Here is a 19,833-nt window from a genome sequence, read left to right on the forward strand (position 1 = left end):
GTATTTCATGGCTGATGTAAGAAACAGTTGAAACAGTAGTAAAAGAATTCCTGGAGTTGATAACTCATGATAGACAGATCTGACTAGTCTATGCTGATCGTGGGCGTCCTGACATGCTTTGTCCTCACCAAAGCATGGTGGACTGCTGGAGGCACCACAATCCTCCAGCAGTCACTCTGTGAAAAATTCTATCTACGTCACTGAAATATGGAGTTGTCAAACAGCTACACACCCAGTGATTAATTTTTGTCTATGTTATTTTCCCTGACGCAATAATTCAACATTACAAGCATAATCCTCATCAGTTCACAGGAACCTCTCAGCCCTTCAGCAAGCTTCCTGTGCTTTTGTTATGCTGCCAGGACATATTGCTGGGAACAAACAATGCCTGCAGGGACTTTTTAAGTAGCTCATTAACTTAATGTTAAGGTCTTTAAAAGTATATTATTATAATTTGCATCTATGTAGCATAAATAAAAACGTGTTCATATCATTTGTTTAGTCTGTAGATGCTCCCATTTGGCACATCAGTCATACTGAATAGTGCAGATGTTCCTCTATGATTAACTGCATTCCACAAGAAATTATACATTTTAATTATAACTCTGGCAGGAATTATGGATTATTTCAACTATATTTTGTGGTTATGATAGAATAAAAATGAAAAATCCAAGCAAATAGTTCAAAATCATGTAAACAGTGCACAAACCCGAATCCTGGTTCTTGTGTTGAAGACGTTTTTTATAGAAGGAAAAAAAGAATGGTGAAAATATCTGTTAGGAATATTGTATCAAATAAAATATTACTTTAATTTGTCTATTTCTGCTTAAGCCTGTGGAGGATTACCAACTTGCAAAACCTACAAGCACGTTGCTCTAAGGTTACTTCAGTGCCATTGCTTTATTCTGATATAATAGAGAAAATTGCCCTCGATCCCTTGAACCCCTGCAGTGACCTTTAGCGGTCCCTGAACTTTCTTTGAAAGACCACAAAGGCTCACACACACAGCCACACGTACACCCTGTGAATAGATTTAGGTTTGTACGTGGATTTTAAAGGGAGGAGGGGATGGCGCATGCCCCGCATAGTGAAGGAAAAAAAATCTCAACAAAGTGGGTGGGAGCTTCAATTTTTTTTAATGCTTGGGGGGGCGGTGGCTTTCCTTTTAGGAGACAGATGGATGTGATGGCCAATAAGTGCTCAGTAATATTCTGCAGCAACCAACCACATCATCCTCCCTTGGAATTACATGCTGCACGAGATAGTTGCACAGGTTGAGTAGTTGTGTTGTCACTTTGCAGACAAGGGAAACAAGCAGCAATGTGACACAGGACCACTCAGACTCTGCTGGTGCCCTTTTCACTCTGCAGCATGAAGAATAATACGGAGTTTGGTATAATGCGTTAAACTGCAAAGCTCACTTAACACGCGTGTTTTTTCTTCTTCCCGAAACTAAGCAGTGAGGCAGCAAACATCATGGTCAACATCACAAAAGAAAGCTCGAGTAGTTTCTCCATCCAGAGGCCCGATCAGAGCTTTGGATCATCAGTGTGGATGAAGTGAGCGCGCTCAGTGAGAAAGCCCGTGAGAGCTGCAGTGAACGACGAGGAAAAAGAAAAGCAGGGACGACTGTTTTCATAAGCTGCGCTCGGCTGTGGGAGCCAAGTGGGGGGATGTCGAGCCGAAGTGGAGGAGCGCCTCGGGGGTGCAGCAACCCCAGCCTGCAGCCCCTTAGAGCCACAGTCCCATACCAGCTCCAGAGGGGCTCAGCTCTCCTCAGCAGAGAGGTCAAGACGGGTAAATACACACTCAGGAGGAGGGGGCTTGAATCTGCATTCACTTCCATGTGGTCCAGAGCTGAAAAGTTTGATTGTGCATCACTTAATCATCATTATTCCTTAGAAATGTGACCCAGTGGGGCAAAGGGTTAATGTTTTGTGGTTTTGATATATAGTGGATTTTATTCAAGCAAAAATATTGACTGTGTATCATCACAAAGGGGAACTGAGCCAGAGTGATTAATCATTAAACATGAATTGCTGGGTGATTAATGAAAACTGACCCTGCTGCTGTTTTTATCGTGGATGAATTAAGTTGTTCTTGTCATTTAAAAACTGCATATTTTTATATTTTGAAAAGCTGGTAAGACAAAACTGTGAATTTGTGATGGGGGAATAGTTGCTATTTTCTGACATATTTAATAGGAAATGCATTATTTTTCAATTCCTCAAAGTACTCTGCAGTTTAATCAGTGCACCTTTGTAAAGATTCTTCCAGAAGTCTCTAGAACTGTTAATTGGAGCTCTAGAGGGAAAGCATGTAACACCAGGACCAGCTATTCATACACTGAATGATTAATGAACCACAGCACACTGAAGAAAAGCAGGAAGAATATTTAAGAAGCAAATACAAGAGACGACCATGCTTCTCACCCAAAGCCAGGGCATGAACTGTTTCAGTGTGCCTAACTATGCACCAGCCGTTTTACTTGGATTGTGCTCAAAAGAGCACAATTCCAACGTGCTAAGTCAACAATGAAGGCTGCTAGCCCTGAAACATAACACTGTTCTCATAATGTTATTTAGACACTCAGCTGCCCCTTAGCACTCTGACCTGTGGGATTCCTGCTGCATGCTTCATGCTAACACAGCAGCAGCTTTAAAGACCTCTTTGTTTTACTTTGAGTGCTTGTTCTTTCACTGTATCCACAAAACTCACATCTGCATGTTATTTATGTGTCCTGTCTGCCCTGCAGCATGGGCTGATGACAACATACTGTGGGTGTGCTTTTGGATCAGTTGTAAATGTACTAGCTGGCTGTGGTGAGTGTTGCCAGCGTTGTGTAGCTGGATGGCTTTGCTCCAGGTCAAAGGCATGGTCCACACCTGCCAGAGATACAAAACGCTGCCAACACGCACACATACACACTTGTTACACTCACACAGCCCTGTGGTCTGCACACTTATGGAAAGGAAGGAGGCTGTGAGCAACTGCCACTGGGGCTAAAGAGTTATTTACACTTACATGTCCAATACAGTGTCTTACTGAAGGCTAAACATGATTACACAGGCAGGAGTTCAATCCCTCTTCAGCACAGAAACAGTTTCGACATGTACTGAGTGGAAGCTTACACAGTCTCAACATGCCCCTGGCTTCTTTCTATTTTCTCTGTTTCCACAGCAGACAGAACCACGGCTCGTCCACCAAAACCCACCATCCGCCGAACTCTTTCTTTGGATGCGATTGTCGGACCCTATCTCCAGGGGCAGTGGCCCAAAGAGGCAGACGGGGCAGTAGTTAGCTGTGTCAATGATAAAGCCACGCAGGTAATGATTAATATATCCCGAAACCCCCAAATCTGCTATGATACTGTGATGGAGTTGCTATAATCGAATGAGCTTGGTCTCAATTAATCCCAGTTTGTTCTGTACCAGTGCTTCTGTTAGTGCAGGAACACAGTGTGAACCTGTTGAATCAATTGCATAAAAGGCAAACTTGTGTGTGCTGTGCTTCTCCTGGATGTTAACGATTTCTATAGAGGACAAGATATCTGATGTTAGCTCTGCAGGTGTCTGGTGGTTCCAGTTCGGCGCGGCGGGTGGAAGGCAGCCAACTGGAAATACTCGTTTTTGTTCTTCTTTTAAAAAAAAAAATCTGCTTCTCTTCCCTCGCTGCTCCCCCCCCCCCCTCGACTGTATCTGCTCCTAACTAGTGCACAAAGCCTGGAGTAACATCGCCAAGCTCCGCAAGCTTCGTCTTCTCTCCTGACACAGTTTAAACCCGAACGAACCCCCTTTGCCTCCATTGTGAGACACAGGCCCCTCCTGACCTCATTATACAGGCACCCCATCCCCCAGCACTCCCCAAAAACCACACTAACACGTACTCAGCAGCACCCCACCCAGCACCTCCTTCTGCCATAGTTCCTCTGCATTATGTCAGATGATATGACTAGTTGTTTGGTGTTACTTCATTCTTTACTTTGCACACTACTGCACCTTTTTATTCCAGTCTGTGTTAGAATAATCACTTAGTGAATCAAATGAAAGTAACTGCAACCAATTAATCAATTAAATGTTTGAGGCAATTACATTTGATTTTAGTCTGAATTAGTGCCTGCAGCTCTTTGAGTTTTGTTGGCTTGTTTTTGAGCTAAATGCTAACATTATATTAACATGCTGACAGTCAACAATGTTTTAGCATTTTGCTAATTAGCACAAAGCTGATGGAATCTCATCCTCGTCATCCTCATCTTCGTTCGACTGCTCCCTTTAGGTGTTGCCACAGCAGCCAGCATCTCACCCTATTCTTTGCTTCCTCTTCTGTCACACCATGTCCTCCTTCACTACATCCATGAATCGTCTGTAGTCTTCCTAAATCTTCGACATCCTTTGTCCAATATGTCCGCTGGCCCTTCTCTGCACACGTCCAAACCATCTCAATCTTGCCTCTCTAACTAACTTTTAATCACCTTGGTGGTTAAAAATGATCTTGACACACTCAATAGTTGTTGAGATTGCAGATCTCATTAGAGTTTTCTTTAATTTGACCTATTAAAGTAGCAGCAGTTAAATATAGTAACCTTTAAAAATGAAAACTCTCTGATTGGGACTTCTTAAATCTGAGGTTCTGCATAAATGAAGAATTTTTTTTTTTTATAGAATTAGCCCAAAATGTAAAGGAAATAATATTTTTTTCCACCTTGTTCACTATATTAAAAAAATAAATACCAAGCACATTTTAATCAGTGCCTCAAGCTGGAAATATTAGCCATGGAGACCAAGTGCTTTGGTACCTTGGGGTCTTTTTATAGGTTCGTGTTCCATGATCCCTTGTCCATGTTTTGGGGAGGGTGGGGTTTTTGATGTTGGATGGTGGGGGAGGTTGGTAGCCGTAACTCTACACCAATGCCACTGTATGACTGACTCATGCTGCTTTCGGACTTATTTAGCCTGGCGACAGAGTACGTATGAGTCGACTGAAGAGGAGATGATGTCGGTGTTTTTCTACAGGCAGTAATGGCACCAGTAAGACTTCCCTGAGCTGTGAGGCCGAGCACCTTGTGTTTCGGGGGACAGAAATTCACAATGCAGTCACGGTGCATGGTTGCCTGTGAGTGGCTTATGAATAGACTGGACACCAGGGAGTGGATCAGATTCTTTGAAAGTGTGTGAAGCAGTTGACCCTAAACGTGGAGGCACCAGAACCTAGAGTATCGGATCCTGTTGCTTAAGTTGACCCGTGTGATGATGAATGTCCAGTCTACTGCATACAACCAACAGTCAGCAGCAAACAACCCAGCTCCCACTGGTAGAAGATCAAGAGTCAATGTGAAGAAATCGGTACGGATATAGGAGTGAAAAGGATGTTACAGAGTTGTGACTGACAAAGGAAGAAGTGCACTAAAAAGTCTGCTTGCTGGCTGCTTTTTGTTTTTCCTCAACAGTGTGTGACTTTGTGAATAACAACAAATAACTTATTTGTGTGTGTAAGTGCACTGAGGTGTTGAATGCACTGTATTTATAGTTTTTACACTGATGTGGTTTGGATGTTTTTTTATGAGAGTGTAAGCCGGGCTGTTTTGCAGCTCATAGTGGTTTCTTGTCGCCTTCCGCTGTACAGCTGTTGTGGGGCAGGTGTGCAAGACAGCTGTGGGGCTCAACTTAAGTGTTGTGCATACGAGTGTCGAATGGAGTTTGCTGGTTTTGGCAAAAAAAAAAATAGAGTGGGTCTCCAAAAAGGTCGCCCTTTCTGACAGCCAGAATTACTGCCAATTAGGCCATTTTCTACCAGAGCCCCTCAACAGCATGTCAGGCAAAACACTGGATGCCTTATTTATATATGCTCTCTCTCTTCCTTTTTTTTTTTTTTTTTTAAGACTCCAAGTTCCTGGGCAGAGGAAACCCGGGGAAGACGAAGTGCTGGTGGGCACAAGCGCTCAGCTTCTTGGGGCAGTGCAGAGCACCTAAGGGAGGCAAGTATTGTATACACTAAAGCAGTTAATGAATCATTTCTTCTATTTCTCTCACATACCCACACTCTTCTTCTCTTTGGCCTCCCATTGATAGCCTGAAACAAAAGGGTTCCTTCAGGGCAAACTTTGAACCTTAACCTTGAATGAATCACAATGACCCCTGAATCATTTTTCTCTCCACTCTGCCCTCAGGTGGCCAAGCTGAGACACCAGTTGCAGAAGCGTTCCCGCCATGTCCCTCCCTCAGCAGGATGCGAGCTCCCCCCCCACCCCCTGCCTGCAGGTCATGCAGCAGGAGTCACTCAGGTAGCCTTTTGTCCAATTAGGATATTAAAGGACACATACAACAAAGTTTTCATGATTGCTCCCAATGCCAGACTGTGTTCCACAGGCAGACGAGGAGGAGCTTGGTAACAGGGATATAAAAAACACTTCTTTTTTTAGTACTGGCTGTCATCAAGTCTGCCGTGCTACTGCCATGCTGTCTCTGAAAGACAGTTTGAAACAAGCATATCACTCTGTACTGTTCACATGCACTATTAACAATTGCAATAGTGAAAAACCAGATAATCAGGCTTAGGCTACCTCAAAATTTGTCCGTATTATACTCGTTTCTCCTCAGACGATGCCGCTGATGCCGCTGAACAGACTTGCTCCACGGCTGCGACGGAGCGTCGAGGGCCTCAACTTAGAGCTGGAGGAAGTGTTTGTGTGTGAAAAACAAGACGATCAGCATGAGGTTAGGGCACTGAAACTTGCTTATACGTAAAACCAGAAAGGTTTTAATATCAAAAGGTTATAAGAACTACCAGTATCAACCAATTTATAGTGCAGTTGCTTTTCTCATCAAAATATCTGTGTGCCATATTTCATCACTGGTCACTTCATTAGTTACACCTTGCTAATACCAGGGTGGACCGCCTTTTGCTTTCAGAACTGTTTTAATTATTCATAGCAAAGATTCAACAAGGTGCTGGAAACATTCCTCAGAGATTTTGGTCCATACTGACATGAAAAAAAGAAAAGGATCGTTATTCACATTCACTTCAGTGTTATTATGCTAAATTTTCATTTATTTGCTTCTAAATTTCACAGATTTTGGATATCCCAGATGGCCACAGAGCTCCCGCCCCTGCTCAGAGATGCAGCAGTGGCTCTCAGAGTGACCCCTCACCGGGGCCACTGGATCCTTCCCTTCTTTCTCCTTCTCAGTCCCCTTGTATTCTTGATACGTCACTTCTGACACCTTCAGGTTCACCTTGTCCTTTGAATCCATCACTTTTATCCCCATCCCAATCTCCCTGCACCATGGGAGAGCCAGGTTAGACAGGCTTACATTTCCTGTTTTGCAGTGCTTTATTAAACCATAAATGGATATATTTTTGAAAAATAATAATACTACAGACAGAGATTTGCTTTAATTCTGGTATTGTTAGTGAAAATCTCTCTCTCTTTATGCAGAGCCTGTGGACTATGAGATCTTGTGTCCCTCTCCATCAGCATCGCTTCCTTCATTTGCACTGGATCCTCCTCTGCTGCAGGCCTGCTCCTCTTCGCCTCGTCCCAACAAAACCTACTCTTTTCAGCGCGAACCGCCAGAAGGCTGTGAGCGAGTTCGAGTGTGTGAGGAAGCAGTGTAAGTACACCAAAGCATCATGCATAGATCATATCATGCAATTATTTCCTACTTTCTATACCACAAATTTACTTTTGTACCCAACTAAACCCCTCCCACAAGTACCATCAGAGCAAAACAGGATGTCATTACCACTCCAAATCAAGTTCAGATCACAAGACAAAAGGCACACGTTGTAATCTTGGAGCCAGTAATGACAAATAATGTTGCAAAAGTTTTATACAAATTTATTATTTATGTGTATTTTTGTAACAGCTTGCTATGCATTTACATGTGGTCCCTTATGAATTTAACATTTCCAGGTTGAGCACCAAGTGTCCACCACTTTGATGAAATTTATGCCATTTTTCCAGTCTCTTCCAGTCTGAGAGGTCTCCGAGGAGGATTTGTTTTTAAATGTAACTTATTTACATTAAGCCACGTGACACGTGAAACAAGTACAAACTGAGGCCGTAACATTGCATTTGCAGGGGAATCATTATATAAACATAATGTATATACAAATAGAAAGAACTTGGATTTATAGGAAATTTTTCCTTAAAAAAAAACATATAGATGATAATAATTCCTATATGTGTGGTGATATTTATACAAAGTTTTGTTGAGATTGGCCCACCCGTTAAGGAGGACATAGTTATCTAGAGATATAAATGCATATATAATCTATGATTATTTAAGTAAGATGATGTTATTTGCACACTGTACTTGCTATCAAATTATGACACCATCTGAGTTTAGATTGGTTCCCTATATGCCACGTTTTCATCTGTTAATTCTGTTTGTCACTAAGTATGAAATATACAGGAAAAATGAAGCCTTGATTGTGTTACCGAATTAGGATGACTTATTATTTGTGGCACATTAATTGCAATAATATTGGCATCCTTATTTGATATTGTAGAAAAATCTCCAGTCACTATATCAGCAGAAACAGATGAAAAAGCATTTTATCCTACACATTTGTGGGATTCCATAGTGTGTTGATTAGCAAAATTGCCTAATGCCCAAAGGTCACAACTCGGAGGAAACGCAAACCCAGCCTCAGGAGGTCATGAGTCAGTATCTGCCTTGGAGCAGTCCCAAGTCTGGATAAATGAGAAGGTTACATCAGAAAGGACACCTGGCCTAAAAATGTGTGTTAAATCAACTATGCGGCTCAATGCATTATGACAACCTTAGAAAATAAGCTAATTTATACACTTTTGAAGAAAACAGCTTAAATTAGTCTTGTCAGAATATCAGTGCACACTTGAAACCTTCTGATCTTGTGTGACAGTTACTTTTCACTGAATTATTTAATGGAATTGAAGGGTTGTAGAAGTTGTTATTATGGTGCTATAAATATGTAACTACATATAAAGCCGTGGATGCTGTGTTGCAGTATGGGGGTTCATGCTTCTATCTCTCCATCTACAGCTCTGCCTATCAGGATGAGACTCTCCTCCAGTCATCCTGCCCTGACCCCAATAAAGTCAACTTCACCCCCCACGGAGGCTCAGCTTTCTGCCCGGTCAGTCTTTTGAAGCCCCTCTTGCCCTCCATGGACCTCCTCTTTCGTGGCCTGTCGGTATCTCCCGTCACTGGCTGCTCAGGTCAGGCCTCTCCTACCAGGCACCTGGGCATGCAGTAGGTGGATATCTGAGCAGAGTCTCTCAGGACTGAACCACATTGCACTGCCAGGACAAGCAGAAACTGGATGTGATATATATATTTTTTTTTAATGCATCGTGACAATGGACAGTGTTGCATCACTGCTGTAACACGCCATCATCACTGTGATCAAAATAACCTTTGTGACTGTGAAGATTTGTTGCTGTCATACTTTAGAATAACTGTGGCCTAAATTCTGCCCGCTTTATCTTTTGTTTTGGTTTTTTTTATGTTTTTTTTCCACCTGCAGGAAGCTTTGATTCAGCTGATATTTACCTCATCAGCACTTAAACTGTCCTAGTATTCAACCGTATGAGGCATGGATTAGACTGCAGGATTTAAGTTGTGGAAATGCTTGAAAAGCTTTATAAATACTTGCGTTTATTAAATCATTCTTTTGCATTAAAATTGTTCTAGTTAGAGACCGCAGTCTAGAAGGGATGCTTTTATTTTTCATCTTGAAACGTGAGAATTTACTGTCAAAAACCCTAGCACTTAGAACACACACTGGTACAGGTTTTGCCTTCTTACTATCCAAACAATTGATGGGTTTTGTAGTCGAGTATTGTTGATTTTAGATAAACATCCAGCTTAATTTGTGAGGGTTAACTGATGAAAAACAAAATATTTGTTGAATTTTATATATATATATATATCTCTGTTTGAAATATTTTTGGCTTAAAGTTTCCAATGTCCTACTTTTCTACAGATGTGTTTCAAGGGAGATACATATTTTTATGTCCTTATAAGAAGCACACGATACTGCTTCTGTTTTCACTGTTCTGACTTGTGCTGTTTTATAAGCAGACATTTTGTAGCTTTATTTGCCTACAGGGGGCTTTGTTATAACCAAACTATTTTTAATAACTAGAGCAGGTCGCAGTGTTTGTCAGTTTGAGCCTTTTTTGAACCCTGGAGTTTAGACCACAGTGTTAGTGAAGAGCTTGACTTCCTTTTGATTGAATTATTATTCAGTTGTGTTTTTTCAACATAATAAATGACCTACATGATAAATGGGGAGTAAACGTCAACGAAGAATTTTTCAGCCTTTTTTCTTTTTTTGGTATTCTTTTTACGTGATAGCAGTTACTGTTACCTGTGCTGTTGCCTGTGTAGAAAACAATAAAAGAAAATTGTTTTGGGGGCGTTAAAATGCCTTCTACGGTAATTATAATTCCTGTGGTTATTTTTTGTTGTCGTGTCTGCATTTGACACGTGTGTCTGTGGGCTTTTAAATCTAAACCCTCCCTCCTTTGCCAAATCAGCTTTGTGATTGGCTTAAAGCGGCTCCATAGTTCTTACACGGACCAATGAATTTAATCCACATCCTAGGACGACAAAAGGGCACGCGACATTTTCAAGAAAGGACCTCGGCTTTTTAAATAGCTGCCTCAAGTCACGACTAACCATTAAAGGTTAACGCGAACACCAAACGATCACAGAAGAGGCAGCGTTTTGTTTGCAGGATTGGAGCGGCGTATATTAAACACGTTATTATTCCTGTATGACTCAGGGTAGTTTTATTAAACTTAATATAAGCGTACAGGCTCAGGTGCTGACACCTAATGGGTCCTTTTAGAAGATAACTTTTCCTGCTAATTGCAGGTTTTAATTTCCCAATGAAAACCCGAGCGGCACATCCTTACCGTTACTCGGGTGTGAAAAACGGGATGCTTTTAATATAGCAGCTGCACAGCTAGAAGGCCCTTCTGTCTGGGGTGATATAGGGCAACCAACTATGGCATGATACTCGAATCTCAAGACAAGAGTTGGAAAGCTCCGGCAAATAAGATTTACTGCGATATATCACCAAGTCTTCCAGCTGGTGCATAATCCACAGCCAACGTAAACACGCGAGCGCCATTTCCGGGCTCGTGATAGCGGCTATAGTGGAGCGAGAGGTCGGAGCGAGAGGAGCGGGAAGTGGAGCGGTGGTGTCGGTTAACATTCCCGGGGTGGTCGACGACGGCATGGCAGCGGGAAAGGGAGCTGGGAAGCCCGCCTGGCTGTGGGACAATATGAGGTTACGGTTCATCGTTTGCTTCTTCGGAGTCTTCGTGTGCTACTTTTATTACGGAATATTGCAAGAGACGATGTAAGTAACAAGTAACGAAGCTAAACTAGAGACATTGTTATGCTGCTGTGAACCAAAACTCCCTTCAAAAAGCTGCCGCTTTAATATTGCTATGCATACATTAAAATTTTAGTTGGAGTTTGGTTATAGTTTTGTCATTAGAAAAAAAATCACAGTTCTCATAATCGTAATCATATGAGCATATGACCTGAAGCACTGTCTTTGTAGATCTCCAGATCTGTTAAGTAAAACTAAATACAGTACTGCAGCAGTATCCCCCCTTTTTGATTGATTGATTTATTCTTACATATTTGTCACACCTAAATTTCACTATTAGACAAAGATGACCCATGTAAATATAAACCGTCATTTTTTAACTTGTTATTTAATTTATTAAAGGGGGGGCTATCAAACCCTACCGGGCTCTGCAAAAGTAATTACCCCCTAAAACTAATAAGCGGTTGTGCCAACCTTGGTAACAAGAACTGTAATCAAGTATTTGTGATAACTGGCAATGACTCCTTTATGTCACTGTAGGGCAGATATTGCTTTCCTCACTGTTCTTTGTAGAATTGGTTTGACCACATTAAATGGTTTTTTGAAAATGAATGTCTGTTTCAGGTCAATCTGAATTAAGTCTGGACTTTGACTAGCAGCTTTTAGCAGCTCTGAGGTGGACTTGCTGGTGTGTTTCAGATTATTGTCTTCCTGTTTAACCCAAGTGAACTTAAACTGTAGGGCACAAACTGATGGCTGGACATTCTCTATGAGGATTTTCTGGTCGAGCAAAATTTGCGGTTCCATCAATTAGAGCAAGTTGTTCTGATCATGAAGCAGCCTCAGGTCATAACACTACCACCACCATGTTTGACTGCTGCTGTTATGATGTGTTAGTTTTACATCAGATAAGATGGGATTCAAACTTTCTAAAAAGTTGATCTCTTGTCAGACAGGATCTATTTAAGCAATTTCTTTATTCAACGGGTTTGGCCTGGGTGTGACTAGTGAAACTGGGCTCAGCTTTCAAACTGCGGTAATCAGAGTTAACTTGTGGTTTAACGATAAATGGGCGCAATTAATTTTTCACACAGGTTTGGCTCTTTTTGCCTTAATAAATTAAATCATGGTTTTCTCTGGTTACCGCTGACTAATATTAAAATTTGTTTGATGAAATGAAACGTGTGTGAGAAATATGCAAAAGAATAAGACATCTGGAAAAATTCTTCTCTGAAGAATAATTTTTTTATTTTTAGTCTATCTTAAAAGCAAAATTCTGCATTACACAGACTTTTGTTTTTGCGTTGTTTTTCTTTTTTGGGGAGTATATTTAAAAATCTCAGAGATTTACTGGTTCAGGCATAAGTTTTTGCAAAAGAGACATTTTAGTTTCATGTATACTGTTTCTCCTATACATGCAACTTTAAAATCTGCAGTCTGGCTTATGTAAAGTAAGCAGAGCTCTGCCTGTGTTCTCTTTCACATACTGAGAAAGGACACAGATGGTATGCTGTCAACAAAGGGTACAGGAATACTCTCTGGTTTCAAAATGATGACTTGAAAATGCCATGTGAGGTGAAGCGGCACTTCTACAAACCAATGTCTGACTTTTATTACATGTTATTACATGTTGTTATGAATATGGACATATTATCTTCAGATTAGCCCACTAAAAACAATTGCAAACTGACACCAAGTACTCAAGCAAGACAGCTGCTGAAAAAACTTTTGGTCCACTAACAGACTGCTACCCTCACCACACCCCTCTTTCACTCTCCTTTTCTGAATGCCCTTTTCACAGCTAGGAGACACATGAAACCACTCAGATGTTTAACCTAGCTATTTGCATGCTCCTGCCAAGACGGGTCTGTTGTGTTCAACATGCTGTTGCTCTCTGTTTTCTAGCACTCGAGGTGATTATGGTCACGAGAAGTTCAGATTCGCCCGTACGCTGGTCTTCATCCAGTGCATCATCAGTTGTGTCTTTGCAAAGATCTGTGAGTATGTGCTGCACAAAATGCACACAAAAACTAATAACAGTGGTTAAAAGACTCCACTGACTCTGCTAGGAAACACCTGAGAACAACACCAGTCGAATCTCTTGTATGTTAACTTCTCTGCCTAATATTTAAAATAATGTAATGTTGTGAACTTTTTTCTTTAATTCTCTTTTAATAATTAGTGATCCAGTTTTTTGAGAGCTCCAAGCCAGATCACACGAAGAGCTGGCTCTATGGCCTGTGCTCGCTCTCTTATCTTGGAGCCATGGTGTCCAGTAACTCTGCCCTTCAATATGTCAACTATCCCACCCAGGTGAGTATGCCCTATTTAAATGGGTCAACAGTAACTGGTTATGTGTTTTTCTTTTTTCATTGTATGTGTATTTGTGCTTGAGCCTTGCATATTCTATAACTGCGTTTTTGTTTGATAGGTTTTGGGGAAATCCTGCAAACCCATACCAGGTAAATCGAACAAAAATAAGTGTTGTAGTGTTGCTTTTTAAAGTGCTTTCTTTCACCATATCATTTACATAATATTTTGTCACTGCTTACCTTTGTTTCCGTAGACAACAGTCTGTCTGTACTGACTAATTCAGAAAGTGTACAGTATGCAGGGTGTGTATGAGGAAATATACAAAGTCAAATTATTTACTTTTTTTTAAAGTGTAGGCTACCAAACAAACACGAGTGATTCTGAGGTCTTTTCTTACAGATTAGGGACACATTTAGTTTGAATATTCTTCTTAGGCATGTGGAGCTGAGAGCCTGCTTTGCATATTACAGTATGTCCTGTTTATACATGAAGGTTAACTCTCACCCCTCACAGCTTGGTTATCGCTTGAATTCTGTTTCCTTCCATATGTTTCACTCTCAGGGCTGAAGTTTTGACACGCTGTCCAGGCTGGTATCAATCGGCTTCATATTTCTGTTATTGTGTCCTTGCAGTGATGATCCTCGGTGTGACAATACTGAGGAAGAAGTATCCACTGGCTAAATACCTGTGTGTGTTGCTGATTGTGAGCGGTGTTGCTCTTTTTCTCTATAAACCCAACAAGAGCTCTGCTGTTGGTGATGACCATATTTTTGGCTTTGGAGAGATTCTGCTGGTGAGCTAACACATATTCTGTTCATTTCACCTATTTGTCCTCATATGCTGCCCATCTGCTTGCATCTCCCTCGTGTCCTCACGGGTGCTTTGACTTTCCCATTACTTTCATCTCACGTCTCGGTGTTGTGTTTTGCTGCATCATAGCTGGTCTCTCTGACATTGGACGGTTTGACTGGTGTGGCCCAGGACCACATGAGGGCTCGCTTCCAGACGGGTGCGAACCACATGATGCTGAACATCAACATGTGGTCCAGTCTGGTGCTGGGACTAGGTGAGTCCCACATCTAATAGAATATGTGTCAGGAGCATGCAGGCTCTCATTCCAACTGAAAATACATCTGGCCATTACACGGATTTGCTCACCTGCAGCTAGAGAGGAGACACTAATGAGCAAACTCACCTTGGTGTGGTTCAGTACTGCCAACACTGGTGAATATATGGTTTCAAAGCTTTCTTTATGAATAATTATCTAAGAGCATAGTACCGGTTTAAGGCTTTTGAAGAAAATTTCTTATGGTGCTATAATATTTATAATTAACAAAAAAATTTTGATTAAAGATAAGAACAAAATATCCTATGTTTAATGTAGTTTTCTTCAGGTGCTTTTCCACTCAAAACTTTTTAAACACCAATTCAAAGTGAAATCACCTCATGGTGATTTTGCATTTACAAAAGTACCATAAGGTGTAGTGCTGTGTTCCTAAGGTGATTTTAATGTGAGTTTGGTATATTTTATTCTCATTCTGGATTCTGACATGAGCTCCAGGATGAATAGCGGGTGTGATGAAGTAGATGGTAGCAAGAAGTTTAAAAAAAAAAACCCTCAAACAGAACCAATAACAGCTGCATTAGAAGCAGAAAATGTGTGCACTTTTCCCTCAGGAGGCAAAAACTCATTAATTCAGTCAAGGCATAGTGCGGAGTGTTATCTTTTTAGATAAGAAATCCTCCACCTCAAAGCCCTCAGTTCTGTTAGCAGATTGCTACAATATGCTGAAGAGCAAGGCACATAAAACAAACACAATTTAATGATGGGTTTTTTAAGGTTGGGTACTAATGGGCTCTGAGATAAAGATCAAAAGGTCAAAGATTATATGAGAACTGGAGGACTGTCATCACTTTTAAGCTAACTAACTGGTAGGGTCTGCCGTCTTGGAGTGTTTTTCTATCCTTCCTGAACCACTTTATTATGCTAAATTACATTTTATAAAGCTATGGCGTTTTTTTTTGTAAGCGTTAAGTGCAGTTCCAATATGCAACCTTAACAGCTTTTAGTTATTGGTTGTCAAATGTGTGCAAATGCAGATATACTCCTGGTTTCAACATGCACAGCAAGACTTTGATGTCTAGTATTTCCCAAGATGCAAAGGTATTCTTATACCTCCACTCATACAAATTCATTACACCCCCACACTAAGATTTCACCTAACTGCTAATACTGTACAGAACCACTTGGTGGTGCTGTACATTCACACTGTGAACTCGGTCTGGTTTTCTTACCAAGGATAGTCAGAAATGAACTGTGTTTTTGAAAAGTTGTTGATGTTACGTTCCTCTCTGTTCTCAGCGGTGTTGTGGACAGGGGAAGTGTGGGAATTCCTGAGTTTTGCAGAGCGCCACCCGGGCATCTTTTACAATATATTTCTGTTTGGAGTCACCAGTGCTTTAGGCCAGGTAGGTGGATCAATGCGAGTACTGATTATTAGCAATGCCATATTAAAGAACAGGAAACACCCTGTTGTGTTTTACAATAGATACTTAGTAATGACTGACATCCTGACTGACCGGCTCAAATGTTCCTTTTTCAGACCTTCATCTTCATGACAGTTGTGTACTTTGGGCCTCTGACCTGCTCCATTGTCACAACTACGAGGAAGTTCTTCACCATCCTTGGCTCTGTTATTTTGTTTGGCAATGTAATGACTACAATGCAGTGGGTTGGCACCATTCTCGTATTCCTCGGTCAGTAACTATATTACTTTCGTATTTTAATATATTAGATTTCCATTTTGTCAGGTTTCCAAAAGGTTGATTCTGTTCATCTGGACATAGTCTTTTCAATCCAAGTGACAAAACGTTTCTCCCATTGAAAACGCTACATCCAGATGAACAGAGTCAAATTTTTGGAATTTACTTACCTGGATGATTGAGTATGCATCAAGACATTTCATCAGGTTAAATGTATATAAAATATCTGTTCAGATGTTGTGTCTTCCCTCCATTCACATCTTTGGTTTTCTCACTTTAGGTCTTGGAATGGATGCTAAATTTGGCAAAGCCCCCAAGAAGACTACACACTGAAACACACTGGCGCACATGAGGAAAAAAAGAAGAGAAACACTAGATTGGAAACACTATAGCCAGTATATTATTTTCATAAGACATCATGTACAGGCACACTATATGTGCCTATGACTTGTTGAACTATGGTCAGATATTTTACTGCATTTAAAAGAGAGTCGTTGTAGTTTTCAACTCCAGCTTCTGTTGTGTACAGTTGATATACTGAAGAGATGCATTATATGGGATCAAGTCCAGAATGAGCTGTGACACAACCTGCAGTCCTTTTTGTGGAAGAATTTGAACTGGCTGAAGTGCACAGGTGTAAACCTTATTTTATTTAGACAAATCTTTATTGTTTCTGAAACCAGCTCACCTGCCTTGGATTGATGTTGAACCAAACAAGGCCTTAGAAATACATTTCCAGCAGTTAACCCATGAAATTACACCAAATGGTTTACAAATGGATGCTTGAATGTGTGTAATTGTAACATTTAGTTTGTCTGAGAAAACAATTAGTAAGTTTAATGTCCTTTATGAAAATTTAGACGGTTGTATGTCGCCTGTTGTCTTATGTCCAGTCTTACTTTTAAATTGTATTTACGTTTATTTTCTAAAGTTGAAAATTACTTGCCATAAAAGGGAAATTATTATATTTTGTTGTCATTTTTATTCTTTTTTTTTTCCAGTTTTTAAAAACTGGTTCAAATCGGTTCATTCTAGAATGGTATTGACTGCATCATGGCACTAATCACCAGCTACTTGTTAAACTTGTTAGCCAAACCCAACAATTAAATGTATTTAAACACCCATCGATATTCCAATAATATGTAGCTTACACAATTTTCTCTACTTCAAATAATATTTTTAAAGATGCATTGATTGTGGAAATGCACCTAAGGAATGAAAGGACACTGGACTTCTAAATATGAAATGCCCCATAATCAATATTTTGAATGGAACTGATAAAAAACTGGAATATTGATTATATCTTAAGGGAAATGTCCTTAAACCTGACAATTAAAACTAAATAGCCAGGGTTTTGTTTTGTTTTGTCTTGAAAATCAATGCAGTGTTTGGAGGAGAAATAGCTGACAGTGAACTCTGCAGTTAAAACATGGATGCACTGATAAGAGATGTTAACAGCAGCCTGTTTTGTTTCTTTATATTTAATAAAGAATCAAAATATGCAATCTTTAATGTATTTAAATAAGGCCTGCAAAATTTTACCTTCATACTACAGAAATGTTAAGTTATAGGTCCTCAAAGTACTTAGGGGACATAAGTGTTTTTCCCCCCCAAGATTTTTAAATCTGTCATAATTTAATAAGTGCATTTGATAGCAAAAATTGAAATCTGATGACATTTTCAGGGTTTAACCTTCCACTTAGATTAGTTTTACACCCACTCTAAATGTCACAGTCCAAAGCCCAATTCTTGTTTTCTTTAGCATGATTAATTAATACATTTTTATAACCAACTCTTAACATCAATATCATAGTTCACCAATATCATACAGTGAAATCTGAGATCTATTTTATCATTCAATTAAAATAAATTTGAAGTAAATGAGCACTATTTATGTATAATGCAAATTATATACTCTGTGTGCACTTTGAGAGAAAGTACTCAGGAAATTATATGAAAGTAGCATTTAGCATTTAAATATACCACAGTTGTAGTTCAAAAAATAAAATTACAACTCATAACAGTGCAGAGGGGAGGCCTCAACAACAAATTAACAACATTAACTGTGAGGAGAAAATCCAAATAAAACAAAAGTGAAAACAAAATAGCAACTTTAAAAAAATATGATAACTCATCAAGGTCATGAAAGTCATGATGATTTTGGACTCTTTGTTATTTCTTTGAACTGTTGTTTTTCCAGTGTGGAATGATTGTACGACAAACATCTTTAATGGCTTTTAAAAACACGAATTGTTCTGTTTAGCAAGTTTCAGCTCAACCACACAGTTTTGGTAGCCATTAGCAAGCTGCTGGAAGAATTCTGGCTGAACATTTGACTTTTCTTGGCAGAATTTTATTTTTTTTAATCTGCTTGATTCCCTGGCAAGAAGTTGGATTTTAATCATACTGCACAAATTTCCAATAGAGTCGAGAATTTGTTCCAGAAACTTAATGCTAGCCTCCTTTATCCATTCCAAACCCAGCTTTGGATTTGTGCTTTGGATTGTTTGGTGATCCTTTTGGAACACCCAGCTGTGTCCCATTGTTCTGTACTGGTCAATCCAGTGAATCCTCCTTATGCTGGCAAAGAGAAATTACCAGTTGTAACCAATCATTCTCTGTGATGAGAAGTTAATAGGCCTTTGCCTTGTCAAAAAAGATTTGGGTGAATGTGTGCCGTATATATATATATGTTTATATATATATAGGAATATGTATCTGTATACTTTTGACACACTGGATTAGCGAAAATCCAAAATACATTCAAACTTATGCCCACAATTCTTTGTTTTTTAAAGATCTAAGCTGTGCAATCATTCCCCTCTCGAAAAAGAAATGTTTTTTTAAAAAAAAACTAAATTACCATAACTTTCATACCCATGATGAGTGTATGTAAACTTCTAACCTTCTAACCTTGCTCTCTGTAGATGCCATAGAGCAAGATAAGGAGTTATGAAACTTTTCATTTCCCTAGAACAAAGTTAAGAAGCAAATAATGAAATACATAATGAATTACTCTGAATATTTATTCTCAAACATCATAATGATCATGGTGTGTCTCTACTGTTATCTATCATGCCACTAATATTAAAGATTTTTTTAAATAGAGTAAAGGGGAATTTAACATTAGGTAGACTTTATACTGTAGCTTGATATAATTATGAGCAACAGCTACTTCTGTCTTGGTATGGGAAACATATATAGCTGACTGCACATATTACAGTAAACACAATTTATATTTATAGTGCAGTATAAGATGATAAATGAAAAAATATCTGTTCTGGATCAGTGGGAACCAGAATTATTTTTTTTAATTATTTTTATTTATTTATTTTATTGAGTTTTGACTTCAGTTGAGTTTAATATAGCTCCCAAAATGTGTTTGCTCATTTTGGTTACAAATGTTTACTTTTCATTGAGTTTTTA

The 19,833-nt window shown here is 39.6% G+C and overlaps 2 protein-coding genes across 2 annotated transcripts; both read left to right on the forward strand.

Moving 5' to 3' along the window:
* Positions 1 to 1,154: 1,154 nt before the first annotated feature.
* On the forward strand, positions 1,155 to 10,434 carry fam117aa (family with sequence similarity 117 member Aa). The gene is given in 9 exon segments (XM_082529988.1): positions 1,155 to 1,797; positions 3,181 to 3,326; positions 5,879 to 5,974; positions 6,167 to 6,280; positions 6,597 to 6,713; positions 7,070 to 7,295; positions 7,436 to 7,610; positions 9,027 to 9,211; positions 9,214 to 10,434. Coding segments are annotated over 9 exon segments (1,242 nt in total). The 5' UTR covers positions 1,155 to 1,673; the 3' UTR covers positions 9,273 to 10,434.
* Positions 10,435 to 10,621: 187 nt separating this feature from the next.
* slc35b1 (solute carrier family 35 member B1) lies at positions 10,622 to 17,374 on the forward strand. Its single transcript, XM_082529767.1, has 9 exons — positions 10,622 to 11,355; positions 13,237 to 13,328; positions 13,514 to 13,644; positions 13,763 to 13,793; positions 14,277 to 14,437; positions 14,584 to 14,710; positions 16,007 to 16,113; positions 16,248 to 16,401; positions 16,688 to 17,374. The coding sequence occupies exons 1-9, from the start codon at positions 11,231 to 11,233 to the stop codon at positions 16,738 to 16,740; spliced, it is 981 nt and encodes a 326-aa protein (XP_082385893.1). The 5' UTR covers positions 10,622 to 11,230; the 3' UTR covers positions 16,741 to 17,374.
* Positions 17,375 to 19,833: the final 2,459 nt, after the last annotated feature.

This window comes from Aulonocara stuartgranti, assembly GCF_965226115.1.
Source record: "Aulonocara stuartgranti genome assembly, chromosome: 4".
NCBI classification, from domain to species: domain Eukaryota; kingdom Metazoa; phylum Chordata; class Actinopteri; order Cichliformes; family Cichlidae; genus Aulonocara; species Aulonocara stuartgranti.

Coding starts and splice junctions, on each gene's coding strand:
- slc35b1 (XM_082529767.1), top strand. CDS start 11,231: ATGGCAGCGGGAAAGGGAGCTGGGAAGCCCGCCTGGCTGTGGGACAAT. Junction 13,645..13,762: donor ATGTCAACTATCCCACCCAG/GTGAGTATGCCC, acceptor TTTGTTTGATAG/GTTTTGGGGAAATCCTGCAA. Junction 13,794..14,276: donor ATCCTGCAAACCCATACCAG/GTAAATCGAACA, acceptor GTGTCCTTGCAG/TGATGATCCTCGGTGTGACA.